This window comes from Trichosurus vulpecula, chromosome 8, assembly GCF_011100635.1.
Source record: "Trichosurus vulpecula isolate mTriVul1 chromosome 8, mTriVul1.pri, whole genome shotgun sequence".
NCBI lineage: Eukaryota > Metazoa > Chordata > Mammalia > Diprotodontia > Phalangeridae > Trichosurus > Trichosurus vulpecula.
The window spans coordinates 219,877,508-219,902,085 of record NC_050580.1 but is presented as its reverse complement, the minus strand read 5'-3'; the positions used below and the strand labels follow the sequence as shown (position 1 = coordinate 219,902,085).

General features: G+C 39.3%; 1 protein-coding gene across 3 annotated transcripts; it reads left to right on the top strand.

The window, feature by feature from the left end:
- The first annotated feature begins 960 nt into the window (after positions 1-960).
- On the top strand, positions 961-22,406 carry WDR89 (WD repeat domain 89). Of its 3 annotated transcripts, XM_036734280.1 has the most exons (3): positions 961-1,220; positions 9,005-9,099; positions 20,707-22,406. In XM_036734280.1, the coding sequence occupies exon 3, from the start codon at positions 20,738-20,740 to the stop codon at positions 21,905-21,907; it is 1,170 nt and encodes a 389-aa protein (XP_036590175.1). In that variant the 5' UTR covers positions 961-1,220; positions 9,005-9,099; positions 20,707-20,737; the 3' UTR covers positions 21,908-22,406. The 3 variants fall into 3 exon arrangements, with proteins under 3 accessions (XP_036590175.1, XP_036590176.1, XP_036590177.1); XM_036734281.1 differs by lacking the exon at positions 9,005-9,099; XM_036734282.1 differs by lacking the exons at positions 961-1,220; positions 9,005-9,099 and adding an exon at positions 14,737-14,816.
- The last annotated feature ends 2,172 nt before the right edge of the window (positions 22,407-24,578 follow it).

Sequence of the window (24,578 nt, the reverse complement as noted above, 5' to 3'; positions counted from 1 at the left end):
AGGCCAAAGTCTTCCACTGCATCCTGGGCCATCTCCAGTTGTCCTGATCTATATCTGGCCACTAGACCGAAATGGCTCTGGAGGAGAAAGTGAGGCTGGTGACTTTGCACAGCCTTCTCTCACTTAAAGCCAATTCAATTGCAAGTCATGGCATCACTTCCCTGGTGTCATGGTCCTCTTGCAGAACGGACAAGCAACCACAACATAGCTAGTAAGTGTCTGAGGTCAGATTTGAACTCAGCAAGATGAGTTTTTCTGACTTCAGGACCAGCACTCTATCCACTGCGCCAACTAGCTGCTCTGTACTATTGATAGAACTGCTTTAAAAAAATCTGTAATATATTCATGGTTCATACATTTGCTTTTCCCTTTTGTATAAGGAAATTTTCCCATTTGTTAAGTTTTAAGATGCCATGAAAAAAAATTTCAACCAAAATAAAGGCAAAAAAAGAAGGCTCTGTGCATAGCTGGGATGTCCTTTCTTTGCACACAAAGCTCTGCACAGAGAGGCGGTGAGAGTACAGGAGACGCAGCAGCCACCAGGGGGCATCCACAAGATTGCAGATCCTTGCACGCGCAGTCATGACGCTTTCTTTAAAGCTATAAAGTGGTGGATGTTTCAGATGACGTAATGGACGTGGGGAGGAGGGACGGTCGTAGCTACGCAGCCGGCCGCTTCCCCCAAGCCCTAGGCAGCCTTAGTCCAGCCACCAGCCTCTTCCGCGTTCACACGCCTCTCTCTTCCTCCGCCCCCTATCTGTCCTTGGCCAATCCCTTTTGGTCTTCCTTTCTTGGTCTACCCAATGGGAGAAGCGGAACCTTAGCGGCGACAGAGGTAATTACGAAAGGGGGCGGGGTTTTGGCTTTCCTCGGACGTCCGCGCGGCAGCTGCTGTCCTCGTGGTTGTTAGTTGGGCGCTTTGGTTTCCTGCGTTGTTCCGCTTCTCTCCGGGGTGGTTTGAGTAGGCTGCGAGGGCGAGCGGGAAGGCTGGATTGCGGAACCGCAGAGGCATCTGGGAGCGGCCACTGATCTCTGGGACCCAGAGAAGTAAGACGGCGGCCGGTGCGCGAGGGAAAAGGGGCTTCCTCGCCATCCCCGGCGCCCTGCGGGAAGGAAAGTCCTCATCCGTGAGGACGTTGGGGTCATAGAAAGGAGGTGCTTCGAGTGCCGTGGGGTAAGACCACGACTTTGCTGCACTTCGCCCCTGGAGCGAATGCTCGGTGAGTTTAGCATGCTCCCTGTGCTTGGGGCTCTTGGAGAGGCTTCTAGTGACACCCAGCGGACTTCCTGGGAACTACAAGGAGGTGCTTCATAACGGGTGGTTATTACCGCGGAGCTGAAATGTTTTGGTGGGGTTTTGTTTTTAATTCGGGGAAGCTTCCCATCTGCCTGTAATGGTTTGCCGAGCGCTTTAAAGTTTGCAAAGCGCTTTACAAATCGCATTTTATCTTAACGCTGCGGGATTGGTGCCGTTATTACCTCCATTTTACAGATAAAGAAACTGAGGCAGATAGAGGCCTAGTGTCTTCGCCTCGGCTTTGCCACGTTTTCAGTGGATGAGGCGTCTCAGATACTTTTACGTGCCGAAACTTCTTTTTTAATATTTTGAAATGAATAGTTTAAAAATCTGAGCATGTTGGACGTAACAATATATTCTTTCTTTTTTTTGAGGGGGGAAGGCAGGGCACTTGGTTTAAGTGACTTGCCCGAGGTCACACAGCTAGTAAGTGTGTCGAGTGTCTGAGGTCGCATTTCAACTCAGGTTCTCCTGCTATAATTTATTCTTAATGACTGGAGGCTGTGAACTTCAGTTGTCATTTGAGGTACCCAAAGGGTCCATTTGTCCCTCAGAGCACTGTGCTGTGCTTGTTGAGGCCTGTGTGTGTACATGTGCATGTGCCTCTTCTTTTTAAGGGCTTTCTAATCTAGCTCCTGCTTCTGGCATCTGGGGTCACACAATGTTAATATCTCTTCTTTCTGAACATAGCTGTGGTTTCCTGCCTCCTCCCCATCCTCTGGCCCCTCATTCTCCAGGCCAAATATATGCAGTTCCTTTAACTGATCCTCACCTGACATGGATTCCTGGTTGCCTTCTTCTCAGTGCTTTCCATCTTACTGGTGGTGTTCTTAAATTGTGGTGCCCAGACCTAAATGAAATGATCCATCTATAGTCTGACTAGGAAAGAGTTCAAAGGGAAGATCACCAGATTTCTAGGAGTTTTTGCCTTTTATTTTTCCTATTTTTCTTTATTTCTTTAATTTCTTTTTTTTAGTTTTCATCATTAATTCTCACAAGATTGAGTTACAAATTTTCTCCCCATTTCTAACCTCCCTGCATCTCAAGATGGCACATATTCTGATTGCCCTTTTCCCCAATCTGTCCTCCCTTCTGTCACACCACTCCCCCCACCCCCATCCCATTTCCCCTTACTTTCTTGTACGGTAAGATAGATTTCTATAGCCCATTGCTTGTATATCTTATTTCCCAGCTGCGTGTAAAAAAACAACTTTTAAAAAAATTTTTTTTGAGCATTTGTTTTTAGAACTTTGAGTTTCAAATTTTCTCCCTTCTTCCCTCCCCACCCACCCTCCTTGAGAAGGCAAGCAATTCAACATTGGCCACAAATGTATCATTATGCAAAACACTTCCATACCAGTCATGTTGTGAAAGACTAACTATATTTCCCTCCATCCTATCCTGTCCCCCCTTTATTCAATTTTATCCCTTTGACCCTGGCCCTTTTCAAAAGTGTTTGCTTTTGATTACCTCCTTCCCCCTTCTGCATTCCCTTCTATCATCCCCTCTCTCTTATCTCCTTCCCCCCTACTTTCCTGTGGGGTAAGATCCTCAATTGAGTGTGTATGTTATTTCCTCCTTAAGTCAAGTCTGATGAGAGTAAGATTCATTCATTCCTTTTCACCTGCCCCCTCTTCTCTTCCAATAGAACTGCTTTTTCTTGCCATTTTTATTTGAGATAATTTCCCCCATTCTATCTTTCCCTTTCTCCTTCACCCAATATATCTCTCTCACCCCTTAATGGTACTTATTTATTTATTTTCAGATATCATCTCTTCATATTCAACTCACCCTGTGCCCTTTGTCTACATATATGTATTCCCTTCAACTACCCTTATACTTAGAAAGGTTTCATGAGTTACAAATATCAGCTTTCCATGTAGGAATGTAACCAAAACAGTTCAACTTTAGTGAGTCCCTTATGATTTCTCTTTCCTGTTTACCTTTTCATGCTTCTCTTGATTCTTGTATTTGAAAGTCAAATTTTCACTTTAGCTCTGGTCTTTCCTTTTTCAAGAAAGCTTAAAAGTCCTCCATTTTATTGAAAATCCACATTTTGTCCTGGAGTGTTATACTCAGTTTTGCTGGGTAGGTGATCCTTGGTTTTAATCCTAGCTCCTTTGACCTCCAGAATATCATATTCTAAGCCCTTCAGTCCCTTAATGTAGAAGCTGCTAGATGTTGTGTTATCCTGATTGTGTTTCCACAGTACTCAAATTGCTTCTGGCTGCTTGCAATATTTTCTCCTTGACCTGGGAACTCTGGAATTTGGCTATAATGTTCCTAGGAGTTTTCTTCTTGGGATCTTTTTCAAGAGGTGATTAGTGGATTCTTTCAATTTCTATTTTACCCTCTGGTTCTAGAATATCAGGGCAGTTTTCCTTGATAATTCCTTAAAAGATGATGTTTAGGCTCTTTTTTTGATCATGGCTTTCAGGTAGTCCAATAATTTTTAAGTTATCTCTCCTGTATCTGTTCTCCAGGTGAGTTGTTTTTCCAATGAGATATTTCACATTGTCTTCCATTTTTTTCATTCTTTTGGTTTTGTTTTATAATATCTTGATTTCTCATAAAGTCACTAGCTTCCACTTGCTTCAGTCTGATTTTTAAGGTGGTATTTTCTTCATTGGTCTTTGGGACCTCCTTTTCCATTTGTCTAATTCTGCCTTTTAAGGCATTCTTCTCCTCATTGGCTTTTTGGAGCTCTTTTGCCATTTGGGTTAGTCTTTTTTTTTTTTTGACTTTTTTTAAAATTTATTTAATATATTTAGTTTTCAGCATTGATGTTCACAAGAGTTTGAATTAGAAATTTTCTCCCTATTTCTACCCTCCTGCCCACTCCAAGATCATGTATATTCCGGTTGCCCTGTTCCCCAGTCAGCCCTCCCTTCTGTCACCCCACTCCCCTCAAATCCCCTTTTCTCTTCTTTTCTTGTAGGGCAAGATAAATTTCTATACCCCATTGGCCTGTTTATCTTATTTCCTAATTGCACTCAAAAACTTTTTTTTTGTTTGTTTTTGAACATCTGTTTTTAAAACTTTGAGTTCCAAATTCTCTCCCTTCTTCCTTCCCCACCCACCCTCCCTAAGAAGGCAAGCAATTCAGCATAGGCCACATGTGTATCATTATGTAAAACCATTCCACAACACTCATGTTGTGAAAGACTAACTATATATTGTGCCTTCCTAACTTATCCCCCTTTATTGAATTTTCTCCCTTGACCCTGTCCCTTTTCGAAAGGGTTTGCTTTTGATTACCTCCTCCCCCTATCTGCCCTCCCTTCTATCATCCCCCCTTTTTTATCTTCTTCCTCCTTCTTTCCTGTGGGGTAAGATACCCAATTGGGTGTGCATGGTATTCCCTCCTCAGGTCAAATCTGATGAGAGCAAGATTCACTCATTCCCCCTCACCTGACCCCTCTTCCCTTCCAATGAACTGCTTTTTCTTGTCACTTTTATGAGAGATAATTAACCCCATTCTATCTCTCACTTTCTCCCTCTCTCAATATATTCCTCTCTCATCCCTTAATTTGATTTTATTTTTTTTAGATATCATCCCTTCATATTCAAGTCACCCTGTGCCCTCTGTCTATATATATATATAATATATATATACATATAATACGTATACATATATATGCATACACACACATATATATACATACCCATATATATACACACACATATATATATATACATGTGTGTGTGTGTGTGTGTGTGTGTGTATATATATATATATATATATGCATATTCCCTTCAGCTACCCTAATAGTGAGGTCTCATGAATCATACACATCATCTTTCCAAGGAGGAATGTAAACAACACAGTTCAACTTTAGTAGGTCCCTTGGGATTTCTCTTTCTTGTTTACGTTTTCATGCTTCTCTTGATTCTTGTGTTTGCAAGTCAAATTTTCTGTTTAGCTCTGGTCTTTTCACTGAGAAAGCTTGAAAGTCCTCTATTTTATTGAAAGTCCATATTTTGCCTTGGAGCATGATACTCAGTTTTGCTGAGTAGGTGATTCTTGGTTTTAATCCTAGCTCCATTGACCTCCAGAATATCGTATTCCATGCCCTTTGATTCTTTAAGGTAGAAGCTGCTAGATCTTGGGTTATTCTGATTGGGTTTCCACAATAGTCAAATTGTTTCTTTCTGGCTGCTTGCAATATTTTCTCCTTGATCTGGGAGCTCTGGAATTTGGTGGCAATATTCCTAGGAGTTTTCTTTTTGGGATCTTTTTGAGGAGGTGATCTGTGGATTCTTTCAATTTCTATTTTACCCTCTGGCTCTAGAATATCAGGGTAGTTCTTGATAATTTCTTGAAAGATGATATCTAGGCTCCTTTTTGATCATGGCTTTCAGGTAGTTCAATAATTTTTAAATTCTCTCTCCTGGATCTATTTTCAAGATCAGTGGTTTTTCCAATGAGATATTTCACTTTGTCTTCCACTTTTTCATTCCTTTGGTTCTGTTTTATAATATTTTGATTTCTCATAAAGTCACTAGCTTCCACTTACTCCAATCTAATTTTTAAGGTAGTGTTTTCTTAAGTGGTCTTTTGGATCTCCTTTTCCATTTGTCTAATTCTGCCTTTCAAGGCATTCTTCTCCTCATTGGCTTTTTGGAGCTCTTTTGCCATTTGAATTAGTCTATTTTTTAAGTTATTGTTTTCTTCAGTATATTTTTCAGTATTTTTTTGATTCTTTTTTTAGCATGTCATTGACTTGTTTTTCATGGTTTTCTTGCATCATTCTCATTTCTCTTCACAGTTTTTCCTGTCCTTCTCTAACTTGCTTTTCCAACTCCTTTTTGAGCTCTTCCATGGCCTGAGACCAGTTCATGTTTTTCTTGGAGGCTTTTGAGGTAGGCTCTTTGACTTTGTTGACTTCTTCTGGCTATATGTTTTGTTCTTCTTTGTCACCAAAGAAAGATTCCAAAGTCTGAGACTGAATATGAGTGTGTTTTCGCTGCCTAGCCATGTTCCCAGCCAGCTTACTTGACCCTTGAGTTTTTCGTCAGGGTATGACTGCTTGAAGAGTAGAGAGTACTTTGTTCCAAGTTTGAGGGGATGCACTGTTGTTTTCAGAGCTATTTGTATACAGCCAGCTCTGCCACACCAGCACCCCTCTTTCCCCAAGAACCGCCAACCTGGACCTGACGAAAATCTTAAGCAGGCTCTGCACTCCTGCTCCGATTCACCACTTAATTCCTCCCACCAGGTGGGCCTGGGGCAGGGGCAACTGCAGCTGTAGTTCTGTAGCTGCACCACCTCTGCCGCCCCTGGGGCAGTGGCTGAACTGCGAACTCCTTCCACTCGCAGCTTTTCCCACTAACCTTCTTTGTTGTCTTTGGTGTTTGTGGGTTGAGAAGTCTGGTAACTGCCACAGCTCACTGATTCAGGGCGGTAGGGCTTGTTCCGCTTGGCTCCTGGTCTGGTTGGCCCTGCCGCTGCCCACACTGAGCTGCGCTCCCCTCTGCTCCCAGCTCCGTTCGCGATAGACCTCACCCAGCGACCATCCAGGCTGTCCTGGGCTGGAGCCCTGCCTCCCTCTATTATTTTGTGGGTTCTGCAGTTCTAAAAGTTGTTCAGAACCATTTTTTATAGGTTTTTGGAGGGACCTGGGTGGGGGGAGCTCATGCAAGTCCCTGCTTTCCAGCTGCCGTCTTGCTAGTCTATTTTTTAAGGCATTATTTTCTTCAGTAATTTTTTGGGTCCCTTTTAGCAAGTCATTGACTTGTTTTTCATGATTTTCTTGCATCACTCTCATTTCTCTTCCCAATTTTTCTTTTACTTTTCTTACTTGCCTTTCCAGATCCTTTTTGAGCTCTTCCATGGCCTGAGAGCAGTTCATATTTTTCTTGGAGGCTTTTGATGTGGGCTCTTTGACTTTTTTGTTTTGATCTTCTTTGTCACCAAAAAAAGGCTCAATAGTCTTGAGTCCTTTTTTGTTCATGTTCCCAGCCAACTACTTGACCTTTGAGGTTTTTGTCAGGGTATGACTGCCTTCAGAATGATGAGTACTTTGTCCCAAGCTTCAGGGACATTGTGTTGCTGTTTTCAGAGCTACTTCCACACAGCAAGCTCTGCCAAACCAGTGCTTCTCCTCCCCCAAGAACTGCCAACCAGGACCACGACCCAGATCCAAGCAGGGCAAAGCAAGAGAACCCTGCCTCTGTGCCAGCAAAGTGCTCCTTGGAAGATCCGCCGCTTGACTCCTCCCACTGGGTGGACCTGGGACCAGAAGCAACTACAGCTGGAGCTCTGGAAGTAGCCACAGGAGCATTCCGCTGCTTCAGCTGCCTCAGAGCTGCACCTCCTTCACCACCCCCCGGGGATGGGACCAGCCATGCACTTCTCTCACCCAGATCTAGCTGTTTTTGGACTGACCTGCTAAGTTGTCTTTGGTGTTTGTGGGTTGAGAAGTCTGGTAGCTGCCACAGCTCAATGATTCAGGGCCCTAAGGCTTGCTTTGCCCCATCTCCTCAGCACCTGGTCTGTCCTGGTGCGGCCCATGCTGGGGTGTGCTTTGCTCCCAGCATGGTGCAATAGACCCTTCTCAGCGACCATCCAGGCCGTCTTGGGCTGGAGACCTGCTTTCCTCTGTTATTTTGTGGGTTCTATAGTGCTAGAATTTGTTCAGAGCCATTTTTTGCAGGTGGTCAGAGGGATTTGGGGGAGAGCCTAAGCGAGTCCCTGCTTTCCTGCTGCCCGCTTTTGCCTTTTTTAGTGCAGCTCCAGATTATATTAGCTATTTTTGGCTGCCCCAGTATACTGCTGACTCATGCCTGCAGACCACTTGGACCCCTGGATCTTTTTCAGACAAACTGCTGTTGTTAGGGCCTCCCTCTTCCTCTACTTGTGATACTGACTTTTTGAACTGAAGCATATGACTTTAACTCTCTGCTCTTTGATCTCATCTTAAAATTAACACAAGGCTCTAACCTTTCAACATTCCTTCTGAATCCTGATGTTGTCGTTCTGTGTGGTAGCTATTCTTCCCAGCTTTGTGTTTTCTGCAAATGTGATAGATATGTTATCTTTGACTTAACTAGTATGCATCTCTATATTTTTTCCAGAAGAATTGTATGAGATACTTGATCTAATGCTGGACTAAAACCTCTGTAAAATATATCCATACCCTTTTCCTGCTCTGCTGGTTTAGTAGCTGTTAAAAACGGAAATAAGATTAGTTTGGCATGACCTGTTCTTGGTGAAACTGTGCTAGCTCTTTATAATTAGCACTTACTTTTCTAGTACCTTGCATTCTTCAATGATTCATTTTAGAATTTTACCAGGAACTTAAGTTAGGCTAACGGTCACATAGTTGGTAGACTGTTCTCTTTGACTTTTTGAAAAATCAGGACAAAATTTGCCGTTCTTTGGCCTTAACTCCTGTATTCTCCATTAGCTTTTGGACACTGCTTATGGTGGCTCAGCAATGGTATCTGTCAGTCCTTCCAGTTCTCAAGAGTGATGAACTTCTGATCAAGTGATTTGGACTTGTGAAGGACAGCCAGGTTGTCTGTGTGCCTAACTATCTTGGGCATTGATTCCCTGTCAGCCATTCTTCTCATTCTCTTTAGCAGAAAAAACATGCAAAATAAGAATTAAGGCATTTTGCTTTCTGTCTTTTGTCACTAATCACCATCCTGCCCAGCTTAGGCAGCAGTCTCCTCCCTTGATCTTCCACTTTCCCTCCATTACAGGAAAAAAAACCAGGCCTGACTTCTGTGAGAAAAAGCTGAAGGAGAAAAAGAACAAGATTAAGGATTAAGGATCTGAAGAGAAAGTAGTTGGGAAGGTAAGTAAAACAAATTAAGAAAGCAAATTAGTAATTAAAACAACTTGATGGAATAAGAAATTTAATGGAAGTGGAAGTGGATGCTGGGCATGGCCGTAAATGTTGACGGCTTCTTCCAATTGACATCAGCTGTTACATTCTCTGCTTTGCCACAGATCTGCCTAGCTACTGTTACCTAGCTCACATTTCTTCCTTGTAGCATCACAGAATCATAAATTTAGAGCTGGAAATGACTTCTGAAGTCATCTAGTTCAACTTTCTTATTTTGCAGAGAAGGAAACTTGGGCTCAGAGAAATTAATGTGATTTGCCCAAGGACACAGGGGTACATATGGCCAGTGCGGCTGCTGTGACTATGCCGGCGTATTCCCAGGTTTGAATTGCAAGATATAACAGACTCTCTTCATTGAAGACAAAACCAAAACATTTACTCAAATACCAGAAAGCCAAATCCATCTAAGTAATAAAGAAGTCTATACACATTCCCAATGCAGGGGGATGCTAGTGTACACTCTCTCCCAGCCCTGACTGCTCTGTCTCACCCACTCACTTCCTGCTCCCCCCATTCAGCAAGCCCCTCCCAGCACAGGCTCATGTGATTCAGGCTTCCATGTGACTTGGGCTCAAAGCAGGTCCCATAGGCCTATTAATGGATGGGAAAGATCTTCCCTTTACCTTAACATTACAAAGGGTTGTCCAGTACCAGAATCAGAATTTGAACCCTAGTTCTTTGACCCCATATCCAGCAATCTTTCCATTGCACCATGCTCTTCCATAAGAAAATCATGAGGGACTATAGCAGTCATTCAATCTGGAGTCTGCTCAGTGTTCTTCCTAAAATTCCCTTCTTTGCGCCTTTGCCTATATGAATCCTGTCCATCCTCCAAGGTTCAGATTGCAGTTCTTCTTATAAAGATGTTCTAGCTCATAATCTTTCTTCTGAACTCTTGTAATATTTGCTATCTATGTCTTCATCTGGTCCTCATGCCCTCCTCTGTGACTTTTGAACTGTTATATCCCTGTTTTTTAACTTTTGTTGTATAATATCTTGATTTCCCAGCTATCCTTCCTGACCAGCACTCTGGACTTTATGTTCCGTGCATTCCCAGCAGACATATATATCCTTAAATTTTACTTGTCATGTGGAGCACTGTAAGGTCCCTACTTTGCAAGATACCTTGTCTCCCTGTTGGACAGCTCTGGCATAGAGAAGCAAAATGGTCAGGTAACTTGTAATATCTGCCTTTGGGGAATTCAGTCTAGTAGAGATGAGATTCACCAGTGGCTTGTGTGTCAGTAGGACCAGGGGTTTAGAGCTTCTTTGACCTGAGATTCCAACTCATCTAATTTTTTAACCTCTTAGCTCCAGTTGTCCAGTCTGACCTCTAGAAGAAAAGTCTTTTTTTTTTAAACTCTAAATGTAACAAACACCAAACAAAATAACCATTTTCATACGCAAAGTAGAACAGAGAAAGGGAATTGTGCATGAACCTGCTTTTCCTTTTATGTATATAATAAATACAAACTATTCATTTTTGATTTTTTGCACTGAACATAAAATAAGCATTTCCATATGTATAATAGAACAGGAAAAGAGGATTTTATGTGAAAAGTAAAACTCTTTCATACACCTTTAATTTTTAAAATTTTTAATAATTTATCATTTAACTTTAAGATTCTTTTTGGCCTTCTGTTTTCTTCTGTGTATTTAAAAAATGCTCCAGTGAGCATCTTTTCTTTCTTTTTAATCTGGTTCTGCTACCCTTACACCAGGGCTGTCCAACCTTAGGTCTTTATTGAAACAATAGACAATATATTTGATTTGCCATTTTAGTGAGAGCTCTGCTGTAGCTCAGCTTCGTTTACTAAAGCATTTATGTAAATTTCTATGCTTGCAGGTGGGCTGCATTTTGGACAGCCCTGCCTTACACTATCACCCACCATTCTGCTATTGAAAAAAAAAAGAAAAACACAAACAGAACCTATCTAACAAATATATATGGTTCAGCAAAATAAATTTCCACATTGGCCATGTTCAAAAGTATATGTCTCATTTTCCTCCTTGAATCCATCACTTCAATGTGAAGAGGTGGATAGAATGCTTCATTACTGGTCCTTTGGAAACATAGTTGGTCGTTACATCGATTAGAGTTTTTAAGTCTATCAAAGTTATTTTTCTTTGGTGTTATTTTATACATTGTCTTACTGGTTCTGCTCACTTCATTCAGCATCATTTCATATAAGGCTTTCCAGATTTTTCTGAAACCATCTGTTTCTTCATTTCTTATGGTGAAATATGGAAGGGAAGTTAAAATTTTAATATGGGATGGGAACTTCTGACTGGTTGATTTACTAATCCTAAAGAACAGGTGTGGGTTCTAAAATTGTGAGGATTGTTGTCCTTCTGGACATGCGTATCTTGAAAATTTATGTCTATCTTTGTTCATCTGTTGTATGCATGTGGAACAACCCTTCTGCTCAATAAACCTTGCATGTCTTCTACCACAAATGTGCCAAGATTAAGATAAGGTGTATACCATAAAATCCAGCAAACTTTTTTGAAAGAAGGAACACTAGGTAGTAAATATATTTTACCACCTGACAATCCCCAAAGTTCTCAGGTTTACTTAAACAAATTGGTATTTGATTAACCGTGAAGGCTAGTAGAAGAAATTAAACTCCTTGTCATCCTTTCCTCCAAATTGTACAGCAAGTAGCACCCAGATTACATATCATTGGTCTCCTCTGTAATGGATTACCAAGAATTGCTTGCTTTGACTTTCTCAAGACTGTTTAACTGCCCCTAGTTTCTTTCATTAAATCAAGATATTTATTAAGCACCTGTTATGGATAGAGTGCTGTGCTGGATGCAGTGGAATATGCAGAAGTATAAGACATGGTCCTTGCCCTCAGGAAGCTTATAGTCTGTTTGAGGAGAATAGACTTTTAACACATGAAAACAAGAATACAAAAGGCACATCATGTTTATGGTGATAGATGATAAATGATAAAAACAGTACATTCTCTAGGAATTTAGAGTGAGAGAAATTACTAGAGGCCTGAGTTAATATACGTCTGAAAAGTCACATGGCATAAAAGAGAAAAATCTTTGACAGTTCATAGTTTCAAGTAACTGTCTCTCTTTGCCTCTGTAAAATAGGGATGATAGTGGTAATATCTGCTTCATAAACTGTTGCGAGGCTTAAATAAGCACATTTTGAAGTGCTAAATAAATTTTAGTTATGATGATGAAAGAGAAGGAAAGGACAGATTCAAAGGATACTTCAAAGGTAGAATTCGTTAGACATCTTGAAACTCAGCATGTCCAAAGCTGAACTCATCATCTTTTTCCTCCTATGCCCTCTCCTCTTCCCAGTTTACCTAACTCCCTGAGGTACTGCCATCCTTCCAATCATTTAGGCTTGTAAACTAGGTTTTATCCTCAGTTACTCTCTCTCTCCCCCTATCCATATTCATATAGTTGCCAAGACTTGTTGCTTTCCATAACATCTCTGGTGTATGCCCATTTCTCCTGACATTGCCACCACCCAGGCCATCATCACCTCGCATTTGGACTATTGCATTAGCCTTTTGGTTGGTCTTCCTGACTTGAGTTGCTCCCCAATCCAGTGCATCCACAAGGCAGCTAGGAGGCACAATGGATAGAATGCTGAAACCATATTCACGAAGACCAGAGTTTAAATCCAACTTCAGACACTCACTAGCTCATTAGCAGAAGCCTGCCTCCATTTCTTCATCTGTAAAATGGAGTAAATAGCATTTATCTCCTAGGGTTGTTGTGAGGATCAAGTGGTATAATATATGTAAATATAAGTGCTGACTATTACTATTCTCCACTCAGCTGTCCTCTTGAGTCACCTCCCGTTCACTAAACTCCAGTAGCTTTTCTGGGATAATATATAAAATTCTTTGTTTGACTTTAAAGGCCTTTCATGATCTTGCCCCTTCCTCTTTGTCCAGCCTTTTTACACTTTCCTCTCCTCCACAACTCTACAGTCTAGTAACACTGGCCCTTCTCTGAAGGCCCTTCCCTTTTCTGAAAGCCGACTTGCATGGTTTGTTTAGGGTGCTGCAGTACTAGTGGTTTTGGCACTCAACCCAGTGCAGAGCCCAAGGGGAGTGGGTGAGCAGGCGAAGCTGCCATAAGTAAGTCACGTGATATGGTAAGAATTACATCTTCCGGCACTAGCTAAACTGTATGGTTCATCTGCCAGTGAGACAGTTTAGTAATAAATGATTTTTAAGTAATACCAGCACAAAAATTTTTAAAAGCTTCACATAATGGTCGCACCCCACTCTTTTTGAATAAATTTGACGTAAAATCTGCGACAGCTACGCAGTGAAATACAGTAATTGGCAATGCACTCCTCATCTCCACCACCATGCTTCCCAGATTTCCTTCAAGTTGCAACTTCAGAAGCCTTTTTTGATGCCCCTTAATGATAGTGCCTTTCTTTTGTTGATTATTACCAGTATGTCATATGTATCTTATTTGTACATAGTTGCTTTTGTGTAGTCTCCTCCATTAGACTGAATTCCTTGAGAGCAGGAACTGGTTTTTTGCCTTTGTATGCCCTGCACTTGGTAAAGTGCTTGGCGTGTAAAAAGCTCATAAATGTTTGTTGACAGCTTTCTCTCTAGCCTTAGCCAATGTCAGCAAATGTTAGTTATATTTCTCAATACTTCTAAAAAGGACTGGAATTTAATAGTACTTTGAAGAACGAAGCTAGTTCAGTTGACACAATGCATTTTTAAATGCATAAAGCAAAGAAAATAGAGATAACAGGATGAAATTTTTATTTCAAAGTAAAATTATAATTTTTTTTGCATCAATTGATGTTCCTGGTCTTTCTAGTATTCATGGTCTGTGCAAAATAAATTTTTTATCATAACTTTCTTAATGCAGTACCATACTCACTTAATGACCTGAACTAAATAATTTATCCAGTGTTCTGTTCTTTAAGACAAATGGAGTATGCCTAAGATAACCTCAAAAGGCAGTACTTACTTTTGAAGATGTGACTTGATCACAGAGATGGTAGAGAATTAAAGAAAAGTGTATATTCTGTTGGGCAGCTAGATGGCGCCAGGCCTGGAGTCAGACTCATCTTACTAAATTCAAATCTGGCCTTAGACACTTACTAGCAGTGCGCCTCCAAGCAAGTCACTTAACCCTATTTGCCCCAGTTTTCTCATCTGTAAAATGAGCTGGAAAAGGAAATGGCAAAACACTCCAGTATCTTTGCCAAGAAAATCTCAAATGAGGTCAAAGAGAGTCAGACACAACAAAAATGACTGAAAGCAAGGCATATATTCTGTTAATAAAAGTTTGAGAATATGAAGTAGGACTGCTAAATGCCAGAACTGTAATTGGAGAAAGGTATGTTCTTTTTCTACCTCTCCAAGCCCTCCCCTCTTTTCCTTTGCCCATTTTCTCCTTCAATAAAATAAGATTCAGAAAGTAGCAAGTCTCAGTTATATAGTTAGTCACTTTTGGTCTAATTAAATCTTCTCTAAGTTTCCTCATCTGTAAAGGGAGCTGGAGAAGGAAATGGCAAACCACTCTCACCTCTCTGCCAAGAAAACCCCAAATGGGGTCACAAAGAATGGGACATGACTGAAAACGACTCAGCAACTACCACTACAACAGCAGTCTGTGCAAGAGATGATTAGACTCTGAACTAGAGTTGTAGCTGTGTAAGTAATGAGGCAAATATTATGTCTGAGAGATGTGAAGGTAGAAATGACAGGATTTGACGATGTGGGTGAGAGCGAGGAGTCAGGGATGACGTCGAGGCTGTGATTGTGGGTGACTAGGGGGATGGTGTTGCCCTTGATAGTGAGAGAGAAGTTTGGAAGAGAAGATTGAGGGGAAAGGTGGCCCATTGTGTATGTAAGTGTTGTGTCTGAGACGCCTTGATTCCGCTGAAGATATACAAGAGGCACTTGAAGTTTTGGGATTGGAGCTCAGAAGAGACTGAGTTTGATATGTGCATTTGGGAATCATCTACATAGGGAGGATAACTGGGCCTGTGGAAGTTCATGATGACAGCACCAGATGAAGTAGTAATAAGAACAGTAATAGCCAGCATTTATATAAGCACTTTAAGTTTGCAAAACATGACATCTCTCCTGACCTCAACGACAGCCCGGGGTGGTGGCTGCTATTATTTTTCTCCATTTCATGGATGAGGAAATTAGAACAGATAGAGATAAAGTGACTTACCCAGGATCACACAGGTAAGTAAGCCCCATTGTGTCACCTAGCTGTGTCCCAGGGATGGGGAGCCTTTTCATGTCAGAAGGCTGCATTAATATTTAGCAATAATCAAGTAAGGTTGCATTCAAGAAAGTTTAATTAGATATACTTTAAAACATACATTATTTTGTAAAAATTTACTGTGTACTTATAATTTCAAAAAATGAAAACTATTTGTTAATTTTAAAGTTAACTAATCTTTTAATGACTTTGTTGTGTCTGCTTTTTGTTGGAAAATATTTGAATATTTGGTCGCAGCATGGAGGTCTGTAGTTTCAGTGGATCCTCCAGATAGACGGGTATCAGTCATTTGTGACCTTAAGAGCGTGTCTTGGGTTTGGATTAGGTAGGAGAATGTAGAGTTACAGCAATAAGTGGTTGAAAAGCAAGAAAGCGTTTTTGGGGGCATGTTGCCGAAGGCGTGGCTATTCTACTGCATTTTTCCATATTTCAGTTGGATCTTTCTTAGCACCAAACCATGACTAAAATGTCATCTATTGAGGGCTCAATCAATTCCATTTGTAGTTCTCTAGGTGCCTTTGGTGTTATCAACTAGGTGAAGCTGAAATGCTGTTTTGAATGTGACGTCATGATTCTCAAATTCAGTGAACCTTTCATTGTATTCTCCAATTAATAGGTCTGTAACAACTCTGTATTTTTCAAATGATTAGCATATATCACCCTGCTCATCAATGACTTTTGCTAACTGGGGAAAATGTTCATCCGAAATTTCCTTTTCGAGAAGTGTTTTGAAAAAAGATAGCTTTTTAAAATGCTTGGATTTTTTTTTTTTTTGCCACATATCATATTTAGACTTAGTTTTACCTTGCAAAAAAAAATTCAAGTTATTTTGATTTGATATGTCACAGAGAAAGGGAGCATTTCTATAGAAATCTTCTTTCAATAATTCACATTGCTGATTCTGTTCTTCATAAAACTTAATTGTCCATTCTCATAGAGATAAAATTTTGGTTAACACCTGCCCCTGCGATAGCCACTACACTTTAGAATGATAGGGCAAATCCATACTGAATACCCCATCGTTCAATTTTAGCATGTCACAAAACTGACAATGTGTTGCATTTGCATGAATATAGTTAATAATACATATAACTTGCTGCAAAGTGTCACTTAAGAAGTAGCTTTAGCATAGAGATTTTGCTGATGCAAGATGCAAGGAAAAGAAATGAGAACATCTGGATCTATTAATACTTTTTTTAACTGTGCAGTAAACCCTTTACATTTTCCTGTCATGTCATCTGTACATACACTCACTAAATTTACCAAATTCACTCTAACTCACGAAATTTATCTCAAAAGTTGTTGAAGATGTCCATTCCCTGTGTTCTGTTTGCAAGAATACCCAAAGTAAGTAACTCTTCATAGCAAAGAAAATTTCCTGTTATGACCCAAATCAAGTACAAAACCTGTGCTGAGTCAGTAGTATCAGTTGATTCATCCAAAGCTGTTGAATGATAGATATTTTCCTTTTGAAGTATTGCATGAAGTTGTTCTGCTAAATTGAAGGTTGATTCATGCTGCTGATCAGTTATGGTTCTTCTTGAAAGAGGCAGTTGTTCGTACTTTGAAACGTTATCAGGGTTCTACAACTACATCCTACAACTTTGACAGTGCATTCTTCCACAATGTCTACATCACTGAATGACTTCCCTTTTTTCCCAAATATATAAGCTACTTTATAAGTTGCTTCAGTGGCATTATCTCCAGGTCTTATTGCTGCTTGAAAGAATTATCTTTGCTTTTGCTTTTCATCTTTTAATTTCTGCAATACAACCTTTCATGCCTCTCCCTCTAATTTAAAATATTTGTGGTCCTTATAGTGTTATAATGCTGATGAGCACTGAATTTCTTAAATGTTGATATTGCAGTATCACAAAGCAAGCAGATCATCTTATTTTTAACAGAAACAGGATAATATTGCAATTCCCAATCCTCATTAAAAAATAAATCTGTTTTCTTCCTTCAGCATCTTCTTGGTTTTCTTTGACATGATGTTAAACAAACAGAATTAAGAAATACTGTCAAGCTGTGTAACTCACAAATTTCACTTCAAACAGAAACACAGTACATTATTGTCAAAAGCTGATAAACTGGTGTGCTTGATCCCTATAAACTCTTGCCAGCCAGCCTTGTGAGGTAGTGGCACCAGTCAGGCAGGGGGAGTTAGAACTAAATAAATGATTAGCATAGTAGTTGTCAAGTTAGCTCTTATGGCTTGCTAATATTCCAATTGTGCTGGTCAATCTGGAAAGACTATTTAGTTGGAACTTATTTTAGTCTTTGGTATTTTGAATATGTTCATTTTAAAAGTAATAAAATATGAACAAAAATGTATTAATAAAAAACTAAAAGGATTTGTTCTTCAAAATTTGGATTCAGTCAAAAGGCTGCACTTAATGACCTACAAAGCCACATGTAGCCTTAAGGCCTCAGGTTCCCTGCTCCTGTTCTAGCCCTAGTCTCTCCTGGTCTTGAGGTTCTTAGCTCTGCCTATTGAATGTCTTGAACTGGATGTTCTTTAGACATCTTAAACTCAACATGTCCAAAACTGAACTTCTTACCTATTCCCCCCAAACACTCCCTTCTTCCTAATGTCTGTCCCACTATCAAAGGTACCGCCATCCTCCCTAGTCACCCAGGCTCCCAACCAAGTTGTCATCTTCAAATCCTCACTTTCTTCCACCCAATTCATTACCTTTGTAACATCACTCCCCTTTGTGGTCTCTTCAACACATTTTTTTGGTAGCCATTGTTGCTTGTCTGATAGTCTCTTATTTCAGGATCTAGTCCTGAATCTGTCTTTTCCTGTCTGTGTAACCATTGTCCCTCTGGTGGGGAACCTGTGGCCCTCTAAGTCCTCAAGGGAAGCCCTTTGACTGAATCCAAACTTTACTTCCTTCTATCTATCCATCTATCTATCTGTTTATCTATCTATTTTGGAGGGGAAAGGCAAGACAATTGGGGTTAAGTGACTTGCCCAAGGTCACACAGCTAGAAAATGTGTCAAGTGTCTGAGGCCAGATTTGAACAGCCCCCCGTGACTGCTCTACTTACTGCACCGCCTACCTGCCCCTTTACTTCCCTTTATTAATGGGATTTATTTATTCTGTGAAATTTAGATTCAGTCAAAAGGCCACCTTGAGGACCTAGAAGGCCGCATGTGGTCTCGAGGCCGCAGGTTCCCCACCCCTGGACTAGATCGTCTCAGAGCCTCTTTCCAGTTCTAAAATTATATTTTCCTGACTTGGTACATTTTGAACTGAGTAAAAAAAAATGGGAGAGGGAGGCATTCCACAGTGCAGTTGCAGTCCAATTTGTAGTTACAGTCAATCCTCAATTTGCGTGGGGGTAACATTCCTAGAAAAAGGTGTGAAAGTAAAACATGCAGATGTTGACACATTGAATGTTAGGTTCCTGTGACCACCAAAAAAATAAAAAACCAACCCACCAAACTGTAATCTTTCACTGGAGATTGCTGAAAATACACTTTTCTGGATACAATTCTTTATGACAAAACCTCCTGATGATGGGCACTTTTCCTAACAAAGTAACCATGAAATAACAGTACGCAAAATAAAATTGGTAAAGTGCAAAACATTTTTTCTCACTAGTAATTTCCTAGAATTGAATTTTTGTGCTAACATCTAAATAAAAAAAAAATTGACTTCAGACAATATTAACTTTTCATAACTCCTGAAATCTACTGTACCAAGTATTGTATAGCAAATAAAATTCTTAAAACTAAAACATTTTTAAACCTGAATCTTACCTTCCACTGTGTTAGATGGTGGTGTGAGGGTGTTGTAATGGTATACTCTACTGCTGTAAACCTCTCTGTCTTTGTTGTCCTCTGAAAACCACGGGAGAGGTTGCTGGGACTTTAGTAACTGCTGTCAGAAGATGCCAAGACCAGCAAGTTCTCAGTGTCACCTTAGAACCCAAAGGACTTGCACTATATTTTGGGGATATGATTACAGCACAAAACTTAACCTTTTAAAGGCAAACAATGAAAATATGTAAAAAGTACACGGGAGGTGAACAAGACCAGTGAAACGCCTAGTAGGACACCAGCTGCTCCACCAACTTGTGGTCATTGTGCCGCTCATTTTTTTCTGTACTGCGCATAGCTATGAATGTGTGCAATTGCCAACACAACAGTGAAAATGAGCTTACTAATAAAATCATGGGAATGCTTGAAGTTGTGGAAGTTCAACATGTGAATGTTGAGGATTGACTGTGGGAGAAGGTCAGAAGTGGGACACAGGAAATTTTGTTCCTACTTTGTTAATATACTTTTAAAAATGTACATAACCAAAGTTCATGGGTTCATATATAATCTTTATATATTAAAATATAATTTTTGCTGATAAGATAATAATTGTTAGCTGAAGGTAAGATACTCTACCTACATGTGGACTGTCACTGCTGATTATTTCTTATTGAGAGAGGCAGTAGTAACTGAAACAAAGTATTAACCAGTTTAAAACAAATTAAATGTATTTGCATGTGTATATCAGTGGTACCTACTATACAGTTTATAGTCTTAAAGAGTTGGCTGAGACACTGGCAAGTTAAGAGATTGACCAGAGATGCCATACCCAGTATGTGTCAGGACTATCAAGGCTGGCCGACTATCTCGCTATTCCACACTTCCTCTTTAAACCAGAATTATTAGGTGAAAATGAATGCCTTTCTCTTGATTTCTGAGGCTAGATTTTAAAATCATGCCTTCCTGACTCCAGGTCTTCTGCTCAATCCACTTTAATTCTGAGCCTCCCCTTCCCCTTCATTATCTTCTGAAAAGTTGTATAAGGCAGGTTGGATCCGTGGGGGTCATGGCCACACCATTGAGTACAGTCAAAATGGAATGGGAACCAAGTAAGTAAGGGCCAGAATTGAGCTAGAATTTAATGTTTCTTGTTGAAAGGGGAAGGATAAGAGGAGTGCACCAAACTGAAATGATTTTATTCTACTTACCTACCTCTGCTGGAACGCTATGGAAGGACACAGAAGAGGTAATAAATATGGACAAAATATACATAGGATGTAGCCAATGTGAAGTTTTTTACCTCTGCTTACTTCACAAACCATTGGGGAATCTCTTCTCTTATTGGTTTAGTTAAAATATTTATGATTACATTCACCATGGTGGAATGGCAGTTGATTTTAGATTTAGTGTAATTTATTACAGGAATAGTTTTTTTTTATTTTTTTGCGTATATGTAAAATGAAACCCAGCTTCCTTTGTTTTGATTGTAATTTTTGGAGGAGTTCTGAGTTTAACTTACATTTTGGTTCTTGTTACAGATTTTAACTGCCTTTGAATGCTACTATAGGTATGGAGAAGATTGAAGAACATTTTGCAAATTTGTCCATCGCTAGACGTTCTGCAGTGACTAAAGAGCCCACTTACCTCCTTGACATAGACACTTCAAAAAATGTGCAGGAAGAAAATGGATGCATAGTTGCTGTTTCGTGTTCCAATGGATCGGTTAGACTATATAATAAAGAGACATTAAGTTTGCTAAGGGAGTTTAATGGACAGCCTGGACTCCTTAAAGGAGTTAAATTTGCACATTCCTATTCCCATGTATTCTCAGCATGCACAGATGGCACTGTAAAATGTTGGGATATGCGCTTATCCGGCAAAACACCAGTGCAGGTATTCAAAGGTTATCCTTCTAATGTTTTCATCAGTTTTGATATTAATTGTAATGATCATATAATTTGTGCTGGCACTGAAAAAGTTGGTGATGATACTTTGATGGTATTCTGGGATGCAAGAATTAGTTCTCAAAATACACACCCTGTAAAAGACCCATTAGGTGTTTATTCAGAGACACACAGTGATGATATAACCCAGGTATGTTTTCATCCTGACAACCCTAATATGATAGTTTCAGGATCAACGGATGGACTTGTGAATGTTTTTGACATAAGCATTGACAATGAAGAAGATGCCCTGATTGCAACTTGTAACTCTGGTTCATCAGTAAGTTATGTTGGTTGGTCTGGGAAGGAAAACAAACAGATTTACTGTATGACACATGATGAAGGATTCTGTTGGTGGGATCTTGCTAATTTGGATACCGATCAGCCTGTTACATGTTTGAATATCCAGGATGTCAGAGAAGTAATTAATGTGGAAAATGGAAATCTGGATTATTTGGTTGGTGGCTTATACCATGAAAAAACAGACCAACTGTTGGTTGTTGGAGGTACAAATACAGGAACTATTCACTTGATAAACTGTGGCTCTTCAGGATTGACATACATGAGAAGCCTTGAGGGAGGGCATTCTGCCATGGTTCGTTCCTTCTGTTGGAGTGTACAGGATGATTCTTTGCTAACTGGTGGAGAGGATGCACAACTGTTACTTTGGAAACCCGGAGCTACTGAAAAGACTCTTGCAAAGAAGGATAACATGAAGATAGCTTCCTCTGTGCAGAAACGTGTTAGAGTTCACAGTAATGATTCTTACAAAAGTAAGAAAAAGCATAGTTGTTAAAATTATTTGATCTTGCTTGGTCTTATTTTAGTTATTTTTGCATATACTATTTCTACTATATATTATATCCTTTATGCAGAAATGGACTGATTTGTAAATAAACTTTTTGAAGTACAGAGAAAACTTTGATTTAGATAGAGCTTGATATGTCATAAAATGAAACACTTCCGAATTCAAAAGAACAGTCTGAATACCATTAATTTTTTAAAACTTGTTACATTGATAGATGATGTATTTTTTAATTAAATTAATTTTAAAAGCAAGCCTATTCTTGAATTAAGAAACTAATGATACTGTTATTGACTGGTTTCTATGTTCAGGATTTTTCAAAGCTGAGGTTTTGGTTTTTTTTTTTGGTAACATATCAACTTTTTTTTTTCCTAGCCCTGAATTAAATTGTGTGTTGGGCAGCTACTTCTTAATATGAGTATTTTGTTCTGTGTTATTTATATTGACTGCTAGATGTATCAATCTAAATACAATTGAATTTTTAAAAATAAATGGCAAATATATATTTTTCAAAATGAGTAAAAATTTTTAAGTCTTTCTTTGAACTTTTTTTAGTTTTCTTTTTTCCCTGCATTGAAATTTTTTTAATGAGTTTGTTTATTTTTAGTTCTCAACATTCACTTCCATAAGTTTTAAATTTCCCCCCCCCTCCCCAAGACAGCATGAAATCCAGTATAGTCTCTACATATACATTCCTATTAAACTTATTTTCACATTAGTCAAGTTGTATAGAAGAATTAGAATGAATGGGAATAACCTTGTGAAAGATTAACATAAAATAAAAAAAGAAAATCATCTGCTTCAATCTGCATTCAGACTCTATAGTTCTTTCTCTGGATATGGATAGCATTTTCTATCATGAGTCTTTTGGAATTGTCTTGGATCATTGCATTGCTGAGAAGAGCTAAATCTATTACAGTTGATCATCACAGAATTTTGAAGTTACTACGTATACAGTGTTTTCATGGTTCTGCTCACTCCACATGGCATCAATTCATGTAAGTCTTTACAGGTTTTTCTGAAATCTGCGTGTTCATTTCTTATAGCACAACAGTATTACATTATATTCAGAATATACGACAATTTGTTCAGCCATTCCCCAATTTATGAGCATCCTTTCAATTTCTAATTCTTTGCCATGACAAAAAGAGCTGCTATAAATATTTTTGTACATGTGGGTCTTTTCCCCTTTTTTATGATCTCTTTGGGATATAGATCTAGTAGTGGTATTGCTGGAACAGAGGATATGAACAGTTTGGTTGTCCTTTGGGCATAGTTCCAAATTGCCCTCCAGAATGGTTGGATCAGTTCACAACTCCACCAACAATGCATTAGTGTTAAATTTTCCCACATCTTCAACATTTATCATTTTTCTTTCTGTCGTATTAGCTGATTTGATAGGTGTGAGGTGGTACTTCAGAGTTGTTTCAAATTGCATTTCTCTAATCAATAGTGATTTAGAGAATTTTTTCATATGACTATAGATAGCTTTAATTTCTTAATCTGAAAACTGCCTATTCATATCCTTTGACCATTTATCAATTGAGGAATGACTTGAATTCTTTCTGTAAAAATTGTTTCCCAGCTTATTGCTTTCCTTCTAATCTTGATTGCATTGGCTTTGTGCAAAAATGTTTTAATTTAAGATGATCAAAATTATCCATTTTGCATTTTATAATGTTCTCTATCTCTTGTTTGGTCATAAACTCTTCCCTTCTCCATTAGATCTGACAGATAAACTATTCCTTGCTCTCCTAATTTGCTTATGGTATCAACTTTCTATATTTTAGGTGAAAAAAAAAATAGCATCAAGGTAGATGGCAAGAAGATGGCTGGGGTGAGGGGGATAGATGTTTAGAAGGGATATGAAGCATACATAGTTGTTGGAGTGGAGCTACACATCCTCACCAATGAGGATGATTCAGTCTGGGTTTGGGTTCCAAAGCTGAGTATATACTCTTGTAAACTTTATCTGATTAAAAAAAGTCATTTTGATCTATAACAATAATATTAAAAATGGAAATTCGATAGAATTAGAGCTGGAGGTGACTTTAGAGATCATCTAGTACAGGGGTGGGGAATATGTGGCCTTCTAGGTCCTTGGGTACAGCCTTTTGACTGAGTCCAAGTTTTACAGGACAAATCTGTGAAGTTTGGATTCAGTTGAAGGGCCACACTTGAGGACCTAGAGGGCCACATGTGGTCTTGAGGCTGCAGGTTCCCCACCCCTGGTCTGGTACAACTTGCCTAATTTTATACATGAGAGAATTGAGGCATAGGGAAATTGAGGGACTTAATCCTAGGCTAGGTAGTAAGCACATCATCCAAATGATTGATAAAAATGTTGAACAGTGCAGGGCCAAAAAGATCCTTGGCACCCTCTTAGTGACCTCTTAAGCTGATTTTGAACCATTAGTGACTATTCTTTGGAATAGAAATAGAATTTTGGATTAGGAATAAGTTTTGGATTAAACATTTTGATGGCAGTGGATTGGGATAGAAGTTGTTTTTAAGAAGGAATTAAACTGATGAACAAAACAAGCGGATTTCAGAAAAACCTGGAAAGACCTGTACAAACTAATGCAAAATGAAATGAGCAGAACCAGGAAAACATTGTACATAGTATCAGCAACATTGTGTGATGATTATCTATGAGTGACTG

Bases quoted from the DNA above. Each gene is read 5' to 3' on its own strand.
- WDR89 (XM_036734281.1), top strand. From the start codon at position 20,738: ATGGAGAAGATTGAAGAACATTTTGCAAATTTGTCCATCGCTAGACGT.